The sequence below is a fragment of the Sinocyclocheilus grahami genome, unplaced genomic scaffold (assembly GCF_001515645.1).
Source record: "Sinocyclocheilus grahami isolate Dianchi unplaced genomic scaffold, SAMN03320097.WGS_v1.1 scaffold92.1, whole genome shotgun sequence".
NCBI lineage: Eukaryota > Metazoa > Chordata > Actinopteri > Cypriniformes > Cyprinidae > Sinocyclocheilus > Sinocyclocheilus grahami.
In genome coordinates, this window is record NW_015505271.1 from 3,216,519 (window position 1) to 3,235,211 (window position 18,693).

Below are 18,693 nucleotides of genomic sequence, written 5' to 3' on the forward strand. Positions count from 1 at the left end.
TTATCAAATGCAAGTAAACTTTTGAAACATTTAAATTACCATTATTTTTGGCATAATAAATAATGGTATATTTAATAATGCTGTAAAATAATTAAATAAAATATAAAATAATACTAATTTAAATGTTTCAAAAGTTTACTTGCATTTGATAAGAAGCTGCGTGGGTGAAAATTACATGTAAACAACTTTAAGGTTATTTTGGCAATGCTCATCGCTGGTCTGGTTACTGTTATAGGGCTATAGCCAAGCCGTTAAAATTAGACCACAGATTGCCTCGATTTCGCCAGGTGGGCTAAAAGCAGACTAAACGTAGCCGGTCTAATTTAGAGCTAAATCGTGGCTACATATAGACCATGTTATGAAATGACATGTATATCTTTGTAGATATTATTGACACTGCGTACATGATGGGATATCAACCATCTCATGCGCTGTCTGGCCAAAAACTACAGTGAATCAGGTTTGACTATAAGTGGACAATAGATAGCCGCTCGGACTACGAGCTAAATCGTGGCTACACACTCAGGCTACGTATTGAACATGTCAAAGAAATGAAACCAAACACCTTGTAAACAATGTTGACTTTGCTTATGTAGCGGGGTCTATACTTAACCGAGACGTTGAAATGATGGCTATTGCTTGCTGGGTATGGTCGCAAGTTCCGTTGTTTTGGGAAACGCACCCCTGATCGTTTGTGCCGAGAGTCGAAGCTGAAGCGTGCTTTGCTGGACATGGAGGTGCCAGCGCGATCTCTCTCTTTTTTGTCGTCTTGACTGTGCTGTGCTGGGCCTCGGAGACTCCTCGTATCCGAAGTATGATGACTGAGCAGATGTTCTGCTTACAAAGCCTTTCGTTTTCCTCTGATATGTTGTTTTTGTTTTTTATTTGCATATTTCTTAAATTTCAATGAATCTGAATGGGTATATCTTCAAAACTGAGGTCACGGGTGTTGTCATGCTTCATATTATGACTGAAACAACACTGAGACATATTTGGGCCTCTTTCCAGATTTAACTTTGTTGCTAAAAAGCTCCACAAGCGCTTGCTTCAGCTTGGTGCTAATATGCTGCTGCCTGTTGGACTGGCTAATGACCAACATGATCTGGGGTGAGCAGAGGTTTCCCTTACATGCTGACCAAATGTCTATGTTCATTCTTCTCTTGTAATGCAAAATATGTGGAAGGAAGGCTGGTCAAAGAGGTTAGCAACCACATTCAATAATTTTAGGTTCTTATACTTAACAGTATATACTTAACTTAATTTGGGGGGGTATAGTATATATATATATATATATATATATATATATATATATTTGCGTAGAAGACATGTTATGGTTTTTTAGAGATATAATATTCCAGCAAGTCTACTTGATCAGTTACCAAAGAAGAATGTTAAAATTATTCAAGAAAATACAATTTTCTTATCAAAGTGAAAAAATGTTGTTGCAAAAATGAGTACACCCTCCTGAAAGTTACTAAATAAAAAAAATAAAAAAAATTCTGGTGTAAGGTTAAGGCAAGTATTGATCAACAGGTAAGTATGTTGAACCAAAACTGTTAAAGGTAAGTCATTTCTTGATAATTAAATGTTATGTGGCCCATTGAAACATACTCGGACTTAATGCTGACAACAATGAAACCACTTGAGAGAGAACTGTCAGGAGATTTATTTCTTAGCATAAAAGAGGACAATGGTACAAGAGGAATACCAAATTGTTGGTTTAAGTGTGAAAATATAGCCAAAGTAACACAGAAATTCAAAAACAATGGACTTGTGAAAAGGCCCCTGAAATAATCAGGTCTTCACTTTAAGCTTTCATTTAGTAATGAGTGAGTTTTTGCTAGAAAAAGAGCAGGAGAAACACTGTGAAAGTGTCTCAGAGCCGGCAAAAGCTGTGAAAAGAGTGACACTTTATCTCACAGAGTAAGATGCAGCATGCAGAAGTGACATGCATGGTTATTTATCCACACCAGAATTACCGACTGTAGCCAAAGCACCATAAACTAATTTAGCTTTTTCCAAGGCCCATATTTACAAAATATAGACTTCTGGGAATCCATACTCTGGTCTCATGAGACCAATTCAATCATTTCGGATCTAACAGCATCCAAAATGTTCTGGTGTTGCTAGAGGAGGAGTACAGAGAGAAGTGCCTGGTTCCCACAGTGGCATTCAGTGGTAGTAAAGCTCTTCTATATGGATGTATGAGTGCTGAAGGTGTGAGGGAGTTGTACTTTATCAGCGATGTCATGAATTCACACACCACTGTGTGATGTCATACAAACACCTAAAACTGAAGATGCTACCCTCTTCTCATTCTCTGCATTGTTGGGCTTTTTTTTAACATGACAATGAAGATGTTCATTCTCCTGAGTTGAAAATCCTTCAGTGGACATGTATTTCACTCATTCTTAACACTCTTGAGCAGCTGTGGGGTATTCTGTAGAGACGAGCTAAGCAACACTCCCCATTAAAGATCAGGGCATTTAAGGAGGTCGTCCTCCAGGAGTTAAACAGCACAGATGTGAAAATTTGTCATGAACTTTTACACTCAGTGCCAAGAAGTGTCAGAGCAGTGTACTTAGAGTTATGGAGGACATATTAAGTTCTAGAATATTACACTTGGTTGAATTAAATGTAGGTTGTACTCAATTCTGCAATCCCTCATTTAAACAAAAATTGGCTAAGTTTCTTATTTTACAGATATTAATGGCATGTATTTTTCTGTTTTTATTAAGAATTTTTTTAATACATTTCAATTTTGCCATCTTTCTATGAATTATATTATTGATCATTAAGAAAATACATCTTTTATATTTAATCTGTATATATACAGGTGCATCTCAATAAATTAGAATGTCATGGAAAAGTTCATTTATTTCAGTAATTCAACTCAAATTGTGAAACTCGTGTATTAAATAAATTCAATGCACACAGACTGAAGTAGTTTAAGTCTTTGGTTCTTTTAATTGTGATGATTTTGGCTCACATTTAACAAAAACCCACCAATTCACTATCTCAACAAATTAGAATACTTCATAAGACCAATAAAAAAACATTTTTAGTGAATTGTTGACCTTCTGGAAAGTATGTTCATTTACTGTACATGTACTCAATACTTGGTAGGGGCTCATTTTGCTTTAATTACTGCCTCAATTCAGCGTGGCATGGAGGTGATCAGTTTGTGGCACTGCTGAGGTGGTATGGAAGCCCAGGTTTCTTTGACAGTGGCCTTCAGCTCATCTGCATTTTTTGGTCTCTTGTTTCTCATTTTCCTCTTGACAATACCCCATAGATTCTCTATAGGGTTCAGGTCTGGTGAGTTTGCTGGCCAGTCAAGCACACCAACACCATGGTCATTTAACCAACTTTTGGTGCTTTTGGCAGTGTGGGCAGGTGCCAAATCCTGCTGGAAAATGAAATCAGCATCTTCAAAAAGCTGGTCAGCAGAAGGAAGCATGAAGTGCTCCAAAATGTCTTGGTAAACGGGTGCAGTGACGTTGGTTTTCAAAAAACACAATGGACCAACACCAGCAGATGACATTGCACCCCAAATCATCACAGACTGTGGAAACTTAACACTGGACTTCAAGCAACTTGGGCTATGAGCTTCTCCACCCTTCCTCCAGACTCTAGGACCTTGGTTTCCAAATGAAATACAAAACTTGCTCTCATCTGAAAAGAGGACTTTGGACCACTGGGCAACAGTCCAGTTCTTCTTCTCCTTAGCCCAGGTAAGACGCCTCTGACATTGTCTATGGTTCAGGAGTGGCTTAACAAAAGGAATACGACAACTGTAGCCAAATTCCTTGACACGTCTGTGTGTGGTGGCTCTTGATGCCTTGACCCCAACCTCAGTCCATTCCTTGTGAAGTTCACTCAAATTCTTGAATCGATTTTGCTTGACAATCTGCACCTGTATATACAGTATATATATATATATATATATATATATATATATATATATATAACTCTGTCTCTCTACCCTCCTCCAGCTGGCCTCGCCCCACTCAGTGAAGAAGAAAAGTAAGTCTGTCACATAATCTAACTCTAATGTTTTCAAAACAATAAATTAATGAATTCAAATATATAACAATTAATATATTTATGCATAATCTATCTTTTTCAGACTTCCACCCCGATACGTTTTCCACTTCCTAGATGAAATCTCAGACAAGCAGACTGAGCATCTCCAGACAACTGATAATAGTTGGCCTCGGTCTGTTCACGATCGCGGTGGGGGGGACCCCTCAAGCTCGGGGCCCGGTGCGCTCGCACTAGTTGCACCCCCCTAAGGACGGCCCTGTATATGAAATATTTCAAATAAAACATGCAGATCAAATGATATTAAGAAAAGGTATTAGAAGATTTTGTCTATCTCTGACAGGTACATTGCAGGGGATGTTGTAACGATGAGACCCTGTAATGCTGCAGAGGATGTGGAGCACTTCTGCCAACTACTGAAACTTGACCCTGAGTGCTACTTCACACTAACTCCCACTGACAGCAGCACAGGTGAGACTCAACAGCCTAAATAGATAGATAGTTCAGCCAGAAATGAACATTCTGTCATGTTGTTCTAAACCCACGTGTCAAAATTCTTCAGAACATCTCCTTTTGTGTTCCATGTAAGAAAGGAAGTCATACCTTTTAAACTCTGCGTTCCTCTCCTGCCTGTAGCAGCAGTCCCTGCATGTCTTCCTCAGCCCTGCTCCGTTCGCTTTCTGGTGGAACAGTTCCTGGACATCTCTGCAGTTCCACGCCATTCCTTCTTTGAGTTGTTGGTCAGTTTTGCCACTAATGAGCTGGAGCGTGATAAACTTTTGGAGTTCAGCTCCGCTCAGGGTCAGGATGCGCTTCACTCCTACTGAAACAGCCCTGGAGGTCAGAGATCACATGACTGTTGATGTGAAATAATACAACTATTTTTTGATGTCTGTAGATTCAGTTCATACGCTGTCTTTTGTTGTCATAAGGAGTATGCAAGAGCTGTGTGCTTGTTCAGATTTTCTGGCTTACAAAATATTTTATGTTATTATATCTGTAATTATTAAACAAGTAGTGTAATGACTTTCTAATGTCAACTCTTTTTGATCAGGTACTGGCAGACTTCCCTCATAACACAGCTGAGATAAGCATTGACTGCTTGTTGGATCTTTTTCCAGAAATTCAGCCTCGCTCCTTCTCCATTGCCTCTTTTCTCTTGGTGAATATTTTCTATTTACATAAATATTTTTACTTTTAAATAGACTACTGTTCAAATGTTTGGGGTTAGTAAGATTTGTTTTTAAATAAATTAATATTTTTATTTAGCAAGAATGTATTAACCTGATCAAAAGTGACAGTAAAGAACGGTGGTGTTAAACATTTATATTTATTTAAATATTTGTTTCTGATTTTACCTTTTCCCCCGCAGCAACACCCTAACCGCATCCACATCTTGCTTGCTGTGATGAAATATAAAAGCATACTTTTTAAGCCACGCAAAGGCCTCTGCTCTTCCTGGCTGGCATCACTGGATCCCTATGAAGGTTGATCTGATCGAACTGTAAGACGGTATAAAAACAGTCAGTAATGTACTCGGACAAGTAAAATATATGAAATCTGTACAAATCATTCAAATTGTCCATCTTTATTGGTGTCCTAAATGTTATTTAGGAGATGTATACGTACCGCTGTTGGTGAAGAAGGGGAGTTTGAGTTTCCCTCAGGACCCAGGCAACCCTGTTATAATGGTGGGACCAGGGACTGGTGTGGCTCCCTTCAGATCTGCCTTACAGGAGAGGGCTGCTCAAGGAAAGATGGGTGGGTTTGTTGGCGTTTGCAGTTTTTCAGAAATGAAAAAGATTAAAAGTGATGATCAAACTTGTATTTTGCTAATAAAGTTTATTGTGAGCGACACTTCTTCCTCTTAATGTCTGATATATTCTGCTTCATTTGTGCAGAGCTTGGCTAATGGTAAGAATCAAGACATGGGGCCTATTTTTTTTCATTATACCTTTAGAATAGTGTGATAATACAGAATTTGATAGGTAGTGACTGATTGTGACGTGACACATAATGCTGTTGCTAAGTCACAGCATAGTTAGTCATAATACATTCTAATCTCCTGTTTCAGCTAATGTGCTATTCTTTGGCTGTCGGTCTGAATCAAAAGACTTATACTGTCGATCAGAATGAGAGGAGAAGGTGCAGGCGGGCCAGATGATCCTTGTCACAGCCTTCTCCAGAGATCAGGTCAGACAACTTTGAGAATACTGCATAGGTGTGTCTAATAAGCCAAATATCCAAAATGTGCAGTGCTGGGGAGGTCCCAGGACCACTAAAAAACAACAACAACAACAACTAGGCTATCATCATACGTTGTGGTCATGTGACTTTTGATATCCAATGTGTTCCATACCGAATGTGTTTACTTCAAAATAATCTACAGTATGTTAATGTAATTAGTTGTAATTAATGAAATGTATAATTAAAACATTATAATGTGTTCATTTGCTTTTGGTAGCATGTCGCCTGGAAATGTTTCCTTTTATAGGTTGTGGGGTATAATTAGGTAAATTTTAATTTGATTGATTTACAGGAGGAAAAAACTCTATGCGCAGCATCGTGTGAAGGAACAAAGCAAACTTTTATGGGATCTGATAGCAAAGAAGAACGCGTTCTTTTACATAGCAGGGCAAGTCATTTAACATCAAGTTTCAACAGGAATAATTTAGTAAAACATTTACATTTTTAGGGACTGTATAGTTGGTTATAGAGCAATATGACTGTTACATACAGTACATATGAGGAGCTTCACAGAAATGAGCTACCCTTCCCTTTTCATCCAGGAATGCCAAGCAGATGCCCACAAGTGTATGTGATGCACTGAAAGAAGTATTCCAGAAAGAGGGTGGCATGTCTGAAAACCAGGCACAGGAGATGCTGGATGCCATGGAGAAAGCCAAACGATTTCAAAGTGAAACCTGGTCCTGATCTCTCTATTAAACCCAGCCTTAATAACCAACAGCCTCAAGTGTGAAAGTGAGTTTGGACTGAGATTAATGGTGTTTAGAGTATATGGTGCTTTGATTCCACCAAGTTTAGAAGATGGTCAAAACTCAGTTGTGGTCCAACCACTTTTCTTCTCCCAAGTTGTTCCCCACTGCCTTAGACTATGCAACTGGGACCTGTAAGTGTATATGAACACACACACACACACTACCAGACCATGAATTTGGTTTGATATTAGTTGTAAACTAGGCGGTTTTTTTCATAAAATAAATCTTAAACGAAATATATGTCCATCTCACACTGGTATATTCTTCATTAGTGGTTCTCAACCAGAGGATCTCCGCAGACTGTCAAGGTGGACTGACCATAAATATCTTACAAATAGCGTATACAGGGGGAGGTGCTTATTGTGTTGGACAATGAGGGGCCTTGGAGTCAAAAATGTTGAGAACCACTATTATAGACAATAAACACTGTCATACAAAGACTGTTCCAAAATATTCGTTTATTCAAAGCAAAATACAGCATATGGTTTAGATGAGAGTTTTCGGTCAACAGCTGTACATTCACACATGTAACATTAACTAGTGTAGATTCAAATGGTCATACAAGTTATTAAAAGGTTTTACACACACCCTTCAGTGCCATAGACTCAAACTAAACTGATTAAACTGTCTTAAAAAGGTAAGTTCACCCCAAAATGACAATTCAGTCATCAATTACCATCATTTTCTTTCATGCTCACCAGAAGTCAGTCAGTCATACATGTTTGGGAAAAAAATGAGGGTGAGATTGTGACAATTTAAATTTTTAACTATCCTTTTAAGTCTTCAGCACAGCCACTGATAAAAATGAAGCAGTGTGTGTGGTCTACATTTTTTCTTGATTGCTTCTATCATATTTATTTCCACAGTGATGAAACCAGTCAGACAGAAGACTTCAAATTGAGAATAAACTGGAGTGTGACACTGTTTGAATATCTGAAAAACTACCATTCACCACTTTTACATTCAGATTCATAACAGCAAAGAGCCCTATCTGTCATATAACAAACTCTAGACGTCAAGGAAAACTCCCCTTAAAATCCCAAGGTCACCAAGTCTTGTGCCTCTTTTTAAATACGGTAATCACATTGGCAGTAACACGTAGCTTCTTGTGTAGCTAACATTGATCTTGACTTGCTTTCACATTATTGGCTTCTGAACAAACACATAAAACCTCCCTCGTTCAGTGCTCGCAGCTATCGGAGCGCTAGAGTGTGGACCTGATAGATGTAGGATATCAGACCGAATCAGACAATCTAAGATGATTCCCTTTGAGCTAAATTATTGACCTGTTTCCCTTACATAGATTTCTTCAGGGAAGTTCTGCTGCTGCTCCTCACATATGATGTTGAGTCCGGCCCGGGCTACTAGGCGATGTAGTACATTCAGGTCCCGACACATGCTGCTGTCTACATCATCAGGTACTACACCTTCATACGCAACATTATCCTTCACCACAATCAGGCCATCTGGACGCAGACCGCTCCGGCAACGCCTCAGGAATTCCACCAGGTGGTCATCGGTCAAGTGACCTAATGGAAGATTCATTTCGTCATTTTAACCATTCCTATTAGTAACAATTTTAGAAAACTTATCATAGATAATGTAGTAAAAGAAGTGAATTACATGCCTTACCGATCACCCACTGGATCCATATGACATCGTAGCATTCTGGCTGGGGCTGAAAGTCTTGTAGGCCACAGCAGAAGTAGTTCTCCACTCGCTTGGCTTCCTCACCCAGATAGGTACGAGCTTTATCCAGAAACTCCTGTGTCACGTCCACTAGATCCACTGTACGAAAGAGGGGCATGAGCAGCCGCTTGGTGATACGGCCAATTCCAGCACCACAGTCCAGAGCACAGCCTGTCCCAGTCTTACCCTGGCCTTCCTTAGAGTAAAATATGAAACCAAATGATTGTGTTTCTCATGTACTTTTATTTGTGATTAGGTGAAAAGCTGAGTAACTGTGGGAGATTATATTCCTGTGTGCCTTATATTCCTTTCAAATTAGTGATGTGTCGTTCGTGAACGAGCCAGCTCTAAGAGCCGATTCTTTGTAGCAAATGAGAAGAGCCAACTCTTCAACCGGATCCTTCTATTTTAGGCCAGTTTAGCAATTGTGAATGGTTTGTGTGTTGCAGTGTTAATTTCGTCAATGAAGATGACGACGAAAAATATTCCTTAACAAACATTTTTTCTGTGACTATGACGAGACGTTGACGAGCTAAAACTAATATCCGATTATAAAAACTATGACTAAATTTATGCCGCGTCTTCTTTAACAAGACGAGACGGGACTATAATGTTATTTGAGGACTACCAGACATTCAAAATACATCCTATAGGCTACTGTCTTGTCCTCCAAATTGTGCGTCCCTGTCATTGGATTGCAATCGGATAAGGGGCGTTCACATATCTAGTCTCAGTATGGCAGCCGCAGTGGATGGATAGGCTACCAAAATGCGCACTAGCAATCTGAAACAATGGCCTCAGCACCCGAAGGGGTAGGGATAAGGTGACAAGACGTCCCGTTTTTCCCGGGAGTCACAATTCATTGTCGATTAACTTAAAGTTAGTGAAGGCGGAATAGGCAGAATCACGCTGATAGAAGTGCTCTCTCTCGCGCACGCTCCACTTCTTCAGATCTCATGTACAGCGCGCGATCAGTTCTCAGTGCTCAAATACACACACAGCAGTCCAAATGTCTGTCGTGTAGAGTATCTCACGTGAATACAGTAGGTTATGGATTAAGTGAACGTAAACAGGTGGGTGAAAACTGAACGTATGCCAGTATTACATTTATGACTTCAGTCTTAAATGGACAGCATTCATAATTAAGTACCTATCTGTGTAATCAATGTTAACCAACAAAAGATGATAAATAAATATGTTAAGTAAACCTACTGTATCTGAAAATGAGTTTAATTTGTATCTCTCTCTTTCGTATTTGTCTTATTCTGCTTCTTTTTCAAAAAATTATAAATATTATAAATTATATATATTATATATGAACAACTATAATTTTTTATAAATTGCTCCCTTTTCACTACTGTTAAAGGATAGTTCACACAAAAATGAAAACTGTCAATTTATTCACGTTTTTCCAAATGCAATCCTTGATTCAAATTTCTCATAAGCTTAATTGATTTGGTCTAAAGAGAGAAGAATTAATGACTATTTTTGTTTGAAGACTACATATAAAATAGCTACTAAAATAAATGTTGGTAACTGCAGTTTGACTAAAAGTAATGACTAAAAGTTGACAAAAATGCAATGACTTTTCGTTGACAAACTATGAAAGACTCAAATGACTAAAATGTGACTAAGACTATCAAGCATTTTCGTCTTAAAGTGGTCATATGATGCGATTTAAATTTTTCCTTTCTCTTTGGAGTGTTACAAGCTCTTTGTGCATAAAGAAAATCTGTACATTTGCAAAGACTAAAGTCTCAAATCCAAAGAGATATTCTTTATAAAAGTTAAGAGTCAGCCACGCCTACCTAAAACGGCTCGTTCGAACACGCCCCCACATATCTACCTCACTATGTGGGAAGATTTGCAAAACGCCGCCCAAATGTTCACGCAAAGAAAGAAGGCGTAACTTTTATTCTCGCTGTAGTATTGTTGCCGCTGCCGCCATGTCCTGAAGACGCTGTGTGCTTCGTTGTGAAAGCGAAACTACTTTGTTTGGTCTTCCAAAAGAGGACAATATCCGCTTCGTCATGCCTAGAGCTGATCTGTGCTGGTCGCTGAGGGAATACATCAACTTAGTGCTGTGGATCGCCAGATCGGCTTTCACCGTTTTCACCGCTCCTTCACAGGGACCGCCGTTCTCGACCCCGCCGCCTCAGCTCACTCTTGCCCGGCTTCAGCTCACGCTAAGCCGGGGCTTTCGCTCATGCTAGGCCGCTGTGTTTTTCGTTGTGAAAGCAAAACGTCATGCCTGGAGCTGATCTGTGCTGGTCGCTGAGGAAATACAACAACTTAGTGCTGTGGATCGCCGGCACATTTTACGGAGGACTGTTTACTGATCCTGGGAGAGTAACGTTAGACTAAAATGCCGGCAGTTCTGACTCACGTAAGTACGTTTTCTTTTATCATTTGCCACTGATGATTCTAATGCGAGTTTTGGGCAGTGTGGAGTAACGTTAGCACTTGTTGTTTGTCATTTCTCTGATCACAAATGCAGACAGGGTTTTATGATGCAATGCAATGCAACGGGTAAAAAGACAGTATAAGTCATTATAATCAGTAATTATGTCCTCACTGGATGCAACAAATGCCTCGTTTGTAATGGGCTTTAATGTTTTTGTCTCGTCGCTCCGGCCGGACACGCCATCACAGCATGGTGAGGGGCGTAACATTTCCGTCTCACGCTTGAGGTATTCGGCCAATCACAACGCATTGGATAGCTGGCCAATCACAGCACACCTCGCTTTTTCTGACTGATGAGTTTTGTAAAAATCTACGCGTTTCAAAAAGGCGGGGCATAGAGGAGAAACAATAATGTACAGTATGTGGAAAATAATGTGTTTTTTTATATTTTAAACCGCATAAACACATTTCATTACACCAAATACACAAAATAATGTTCTTTTTAGCAGCATCATATGACCCCTTTAAAACAACCCACAGCATTAACAACAACCTTGAAATAAGAGCACGAGGTTTATCTGATAATCAGATGCATGAAAGTAGCATTCGTTGCTATAGCAAACAGACATCAGGCGCGTTTTCTTTCAGAATCATAATTTGTCGATGAAGAGGAAAAGTTAATAATTATAGCATTTTATTTTATGAAAATGAGATGAAGTTTTCTCACTGAAAGAGAAGTGATCTCGCACTCATAGAATTAAGATGTGCCAGGCAGGCTCTCTACAGCTAAGCTGAATAAAAAGCAGAATGAACTGGTGAAACATTAAAGGGGTCGTATGATGCGATTTCAAGTTTTCCTTTCTCTTTGGAGTGTTACAAGCTGACTGTGCATAGATAAGATCCCTGAAGTTGCAAAGACTAAAGTCTCAAAACCAAAGAGATATTCTTTATCAAAGTTAAGACTCTGCCACGCCCCCCTAAAACGGCTCGTTCTAACACGCCCTCACATGTCTACTATGAATTAATTAGTAGAACAGTCCATTTCTCGTGTGCATTTGTACCCCTTGTTTCTGGAGAAAGCAGAATGAGAGCCGGCTCGCATTCCACAAGGTTGTAAATGTATCGGGTTACCATGAAACCAGGGTCTTGTTCGGCGTCCTGGGGTGTTACAAAGTATTTGTGAAATCTAGCTAACAAAATATATATTGTGTGTTGGAGTGGTCCAGATGCTACACTGTTCAAATGCGGGGTTTTGCGCATTGTGTGTGAGAGAGGGAGAGAGAGAGAGAGAGAGAGAGAGAGAGAGAGAGAGAGAGAGAGAGCGAGAGAGAGCGAGAGCAAGAGCGAGAGAGAAGGGGGGGGGTCACATCACAGTGGAGTCAGCTGTTTTAACTGTGGTTTTGTACTGCACACATACCAGCTTCATCACTGTGTCTGTCACGTGACTCTGTTCACCTTTCGGGCTCTGTCTTTACATTTATTCTGAAATATGAAGCTCGCGATTATGGTAAGGGGCGTTACATTTCCGACGAGTGCTTGCGGTGTTCGGCCAATCACAATGCACTGGGTCAGCTGGCCAATCAGAGCAGACTGTGCTTGTCAGAAGGAGGGACTTTGTTGAAAACTAAGCGTTTGAGAGAGGCGGGGCATAGAGGACCTACAATAATGTACAGTATTTGAAAAATAATGTGTTTTTTGAACATTAAAGCATGTCAACATATTCTGTTACACCAAATAAACAAAATAATGATCTTTAAAAAAGCATCATATGACCCCTTTAAGACAATAAACACAATAAATAAATAAAATGTATGAACGATGCAGTGCTAATTGACATATAATTTATTACAGTACAGAAACTATAATGTATATTTTCTACCTTATTCTGTGCACAAAAGTGAAATAATTGTTTGTAGTATATAAAACAATCATAAAATTGCCATTAGGAAAAAATGATAGATTACAAATGATTGATTATTGTCCAGAAGTGTATTTGATTTCTTATAGCAAATTCAAAGTAAGAGATAAGAAAATAATTCCTTGTAAAAAAATTTTTTTATAATACATACATAAAATTATTGTATTTTACATTTCTGTCACTTCTGAAATTATGGCTACGCCCCTGGTGTGACAAAATGTTAGCCTATACATAATACTTTTTAAGCTCATATTTAACATCATGGCTTAAATAAATTTCTACATATGCCATGTCATGCCATAGCACCATTAAACTAACATCTAACAATGTACAAGTATTTATTTTTTCTCTAACATATGGTTCTGTAACCATATGTTACTATGTAATTTGTAATTTGCCCCCTGACTAAGCATTTAAAGAATTTAGGGGAAGCATTTAAATAATCCTGTGTATGCACTTAAAGAATGCAGAATCGAATCATTAATCGAATCGAATTGAAACGTTCTGAATTTGCAAAAATCGTTCTTGAATCGAATCGAAAACCTATTAATCTTGAATCGAAGTCTACCCAAAGATGCACAGCCTTAATTTGATAAAAAAAACTGTAATACTGTGAAATGTTATTGCAATTTAAAAGAACTGTTTTCTATTTTAATATATTTTAAAATGTAATTTATTCCTGTGATGGCAGGAACTCCAGTCTTCAGTGTCACATGATTCTTCTGAAATCATTCTAATATGCTGATTTGGTGCTTATTAAATGTAAAAAAAAAAAAAAAAAAACTGCTGTATAATGTTTTTGTGGATACGGTGAGTTTTTTTCAGGATTATTTGATGAACATCTAGGTTAAATGAATAGCATTTATTTGAAATAAAAATCTTTTGTAAAATTATAAAATGTCTTTACTGTCACTTTTGATCAATTGAATGTGTCCTTGCTGAATAAAAGTATTAATTTTCAGTGCATTAATGTAGAATTACTCACCCCAAGGAATTTGTGAAGAAAGTTTTTGGAGCCATTAATGTCGATGCTGGAAATACTGCCATAACCTCCCAGCATTCCATCCACGGTGGGCGGGACTTCCTTCCAATAGTGTTCTGCCTTTGAGTAAAAGGTTGTCTGGTTTTCTATCAAACAGTCTTCCATCTTTGTGCAACTCCTGACCTCAGAGATCAAAAGAAGATAGTTTTACAACAGATCGGAGTGAGAAAGTCAGATTTCTTGTTCACCACTTATAATATTTTTTTTATCGTAGTTGCATATTTGTAAAAGTATACAGTACATGTAATCTCTCAATTCTGTTGCACATTTCTATATACATTATTTCATATTTAAAACTATTTCTGCAATTGTAGTTTCAGTATGATAGCATTTATGCTGCCTCTGCACCTTTTTGTGGCATATGTTACTTCAGATGAAGCTTCTGTGCAGTGTAAAATGCATTTAAATGCATAAAATTAATCAGTTGCAAACTTCTTATGAAACATTTGTACTCAACTATTAGTCAAGTTTTTGTTTAGTGCTTTTCACAATACAGTCTGCTTTAGATCATATTTACAGAAAATCATTCATTCATTGTTTTATGTGGGAAAACCCTGGGCACAGCCATCCTCATCTAGCATTGCACACATTACAATAAATATACAAATGTCAAATGTTATCAGTTACATAGTATGTGTAATGCTAGTCATGCATTCACTGAATAAATGACTTAACGTCAGTGTGACAATGTTTGAGTTGTATGGATAATGAGAATATAATTCAATGAAATGGTCAAGAGCCAAATATTCAGCCTGTAATGAGACCTAAAGAGCTGAAGCATATGTAGCTTTAACGCTGTCATATTCAGAGACACCTGGATCCAAATGTAGCTCTGCTGTCTGAGCTCAGCTGTCAGGAAGCGTCACTTCACAGCCGACTGACAGACAAATGATGACTGCTAAGACAAGTTATTACAACATGTGCTCTACTAACAAAAATGTAAGCATGAATAAATATAGGGCATACGGAATATATCAATATCCACACTCACTAAACATTTTAAGTATACTGCATAGACTAAAAAATAGGCATATTTAGAGAGCAATACATAATTATTGAACAATGTGAGCTACAGTTGCTTCTATGTTTATCCTTCACTCTCATTACTTACTGGATTGACTTGGACCAAAAAGGTCACACACGTGATCCTACTACCGCGCTGTCGTTAAAGGTGTCTTGTCTATCGGCTTTATTTGGTGGTGACAAAAAGTTACACGTGTTGACACACGACCAGTTCGAAATCACACGCTTTCGCTGACTCTCGCGGACCTTTTTGTGTCTTAACAGTAACGTACCTTTGCTTTCGTGCTCTCGCTGACTGTCGTTTCTTACAATCGGTCATGTCACAGCTGAACAACTGTCGCAGAACTGCCCCATGAAAGCTTTTCCAGCTCTCCTGGCTCCCCAGAGCAGAAATACTGCACGCCTGTAATTTCCTTATTTGACTCCAGTGTTTCCCTTCAGCGTTTTGTTCATTTGTCTCTTTCTTGTGGCCGCACTTAAACTTGCATACTTGGCTAAGAAACTGTCAAGTAAATATGTTAGGAATATATGAACAAATGAATAAATATATGAGTATATGATGTATAGTAATATGAATTGTGTTGTTGTTAATAATAATAATAATAATAAATTAATTTGAATAATTTTAAGTCATCCTGTGACCCCAATGGAAGTTTGCTGGGGCCTTTTAGTGGATCCTGGCCCCCTGGTTGAGGACCACGGGCACAGAGGCATACATATATTCACACAAAAATCACAATAAATGTAAACAAGAATTGAAAAGAATATATATATATATATATATATATATGCACAGAGCCAAAACAGCAATATTAACTTAAGAAAAAAAAGTGTAAAGACAATATAGCGCCTTTTTTCAGACACTAAAAGCTTGACTTTCTTATATTTATTGTTTAAGACAGACTTGTTTATATCCCTTCTTTGTTCAATGTTGAGTAACTAGTTAGTAGGTGCTACTTTTCTTATAAGGGTCAGTTTTTAAGTAGGTGTTTTCTTTTCCTTTTTATTTTTACAATCCATTGTTTCATCTCCATATTGTTTGTAAGATCTAGATGTTGGCATAGCAGGACTCCAGACTGCGACAAATATTAATTTGCGATTGCGAGTGAAGTTTTTGCTGAGGTCGCCACTGGCGACTATATAGGTCAAGAGCTTGTAACACTCCAAAGAGAAAGTAAAAATTTAAATCGCATCATATGACCCCTTTAACAAGATCTTAGTCTATGCTGTGTTCTGTTAATAACTTCTTATTATCTGATGCGCACTTTCCGTCCAGGAATCGCAAAAAGCTTTGTGCTTTGTTACTTTTTAAAAAACAAAGTATCAGCTTTAAAATTATTCCAAATTCATAACGAAATTCAAACAATAAATACAGTTTTGGCACTCTTTAATGCGGCAGGCGCAATCGCTTTAGCGCCTCATTTCAAGCGGCAAGTGAACCCATTTAATCTGTCTCTTACACTAGTAGCTACATAATAGCTACATAATAAACATGAATTAACATCAAAATGTAGGCTATTTTATAAAAGAGCCTACAGTACAACTTACTGAAATGTCTCATGTAAAAGCTCATTCAGTGTTTCAAACTGCGGAAAACGTGTAAAGCTTGTAAACATTGCAATGTTATATACATTTACCTCAGAATAACCATTAATTAGTCCATTAGTCCATAAGCTCATCAGTTAGCAAGAAAAATAACTATAAAGAGGAGCATTTTGCTATATCTATGCGCTATTGCATATTAATATTTTTACTTAACCTGTTGTCTACATGATTCAACTCCTCCTATAAAATTGCATTTTACTAATTAAGAAAAACAGACTGAAAGTGTGGAAGACATACGCTCTTAAAAATAAAGGTGCTTTAAAAGGTTCTTCACAGAACCATTTTTGGTTCCACAAAGAACCATTCAGTCAAAGGTTCTTTAAAGAACCATCTCTTTCTCAACTTTTATAATCTGAAGAACCTTCTTTCGCCACAAAGAACCTTTTGTTAAATGTAAAAGTTCTTCAGATGTTAAAGGTTCTTTATGAAACCATTTAGACAAAAAAGCATCGTGAAGCACCTTTATTTTTAAGAGTGTATGACAACATTTACAGGATGCATTGAGGAGGAGCCCAAACTACACTCAGAGGCCAAGTGATGCTTATGGTCCACGATATTAGTACAGACTCTGTGTAATGAACAATTCTTTGCGACTGTATATTTCAAGTAGAAAAAAAAGACATTTAGTTGTGAACCTTAGTTCCCAGGTCATCTACAAGATGGATTAAAATGCTGATAAAGTCAAGAAAAGATGAGACATAAACACATGACAGTATGATTGAAATGTTAAAATGTAAAAAAATAAATAAATAAAAATAAATAAATAAAACACGCTTATTCTGTGGCACGTAAAAAAATAATTTGGCGCCTACGTTTTTTTTCTTATAGGAGCCAATGGCTCCTTAATCGATTTTTTTTGTCTGGAGCCCTGCATAGTTACACTGGTATACTCTTATAAACATCCTTTCTCTCTCATTTCCCAGAGATCTCCAGCCTCTTTAATAAATGTTCATCTGAACGGTCCTAGTTTCGATCCAGTATTTGTTTTGTATTCCATCCAGCCTCTTGTTCAGCCATTGTTGCTTTTTCTTTCTTCTCATCCCATCTTTTATTTTCACTCCCTTCATTACATGACAGCATGCTTTCTGTCTCGCCTACTTATGCTGGTCTCTCCTCCCCCACCAGCCCAACATTTCACTGCTCTCCTCACACTCCCCTGGGTAACTCCTCTCTTCCTTCTTCTCCCTCCCGGCTGTGTCTGCTCATCCTCTTTCTGTCTCTCCTTCTCAGCCGAGCTGGCAGGGTATACAAATGATGACTCAGTACACTGCCTGTCTGCATCAGACAGCCTGAAGTCAGTCGATATTTAATCTGATCTGCTCTCTTTCACCATATCTTCTGTCTACTCCCTCTCTGGCTCCTGACACCTTTTACACTCTCATTAGAATTACAAAGAGGCTGAAGAAATGGAGCGGAAATCAACACTTCTGTAATGTCCTGAGTCAGCAGAGCTGGCCGGCTTTTCTCCTTACCTGTCTCTGACTGTAGTACTCGCTCTCTCTGTGCCATCTTCACGTTTCTCCTTTCAGATTAATATGTTTGACAGTATAGTCACCTATAAAAGGGAGATACATACATAAGATACATACATAAAATATACATAGATACATACATAAAAGGGATATTTCAGCCAAAAATTACAATTGTCTTACTGTACTAACAAAATAAACTAATTTTTTTAAATATTGAAGGAAGAAAGTCATACAGGTTTGGAATGACATGAGGGTGGGTAAATGTTGATAAACTTAAGGCAGAGCGTGAAACACAACCCCAATTCCAGAAAAGCTGGGACGTTTTTTGTAAAATGCAATAAAATCAAGAATCTGTAATTTGTTAATTCTCTTTAACTTTTATTTAATTGACAAAAGTACAAAGAAAAGATTTCCAAAGTTTTCACTGACCAACTTAAATGTATTTTGCAAATATAACAAATTTTGATTTTGATGGCTGCAACACACAGGCGATTCATC

The 18,693-nt window shown here is 37.9% G+C and overlaps 1 protein-coding gene and 1 pseudogene across 4 annotated transcripts; one reads left to right on the forward strand and one right to left on the reverse strand.

Annotated features, from left to right (window-relative positions):
- The window catches only part of LOC107587454 (NADPH-dependent diflavin oxidoreductase 1-like), a 12,035-nt pseudogene extending 5,057 nt beyond the window's left edge, over positions 1-6,978 (forward strand).
- Positions 6,979-7,487: 509 nt separating this feature from the next.
- Positions 7,488-18,244, reverse strand: LOC107587381 (N-terminal Xaa-Pro-Lys N-methyltransferase 1-like). Of its 4 annotated transcripts, none has more exons than XM_016275165.1 (5): positions 18,196-18,244; positions 14,039-14,218; positions 8,676-8,928; positions 8,349-8,572; positions 7,488-8,269 (listed from the first exon to the last, which is right to left on the reverse strand). In XM_016275165.1, the coding sequence occupies exons 2-5, from the start codon at positions 14,198-14,200 to the stop codon at positions 8,237-8,239; spliced, it is 672 nt and encodes a 223-aa protein (XP_016130651.1). In that variant the 5' UTR covers positions 14,201-14,218; positions 18,196-18,244; the 3' UTR covers positions 7,488-8,236. The 4 variants fall into 4 exon arrangements, with proteins under 4 accessions (XP_016130651.1, XP_016130648.1, XP_016130649.1 ...); XM_016275162.1 differs by lacking the exon at positions 18,196-18,244 and adding an exon at positions 15,391-15,528 and having other exon boundaries at positions 14,039-14,213; XM_016275163.1 differs by lacking the exon at positions 18,196-18,244 and adding an exon at positions 15,391-15,528.
- Between the last annotated feature and the right edge of the window lie 449 nt (positions 18,245-18,693).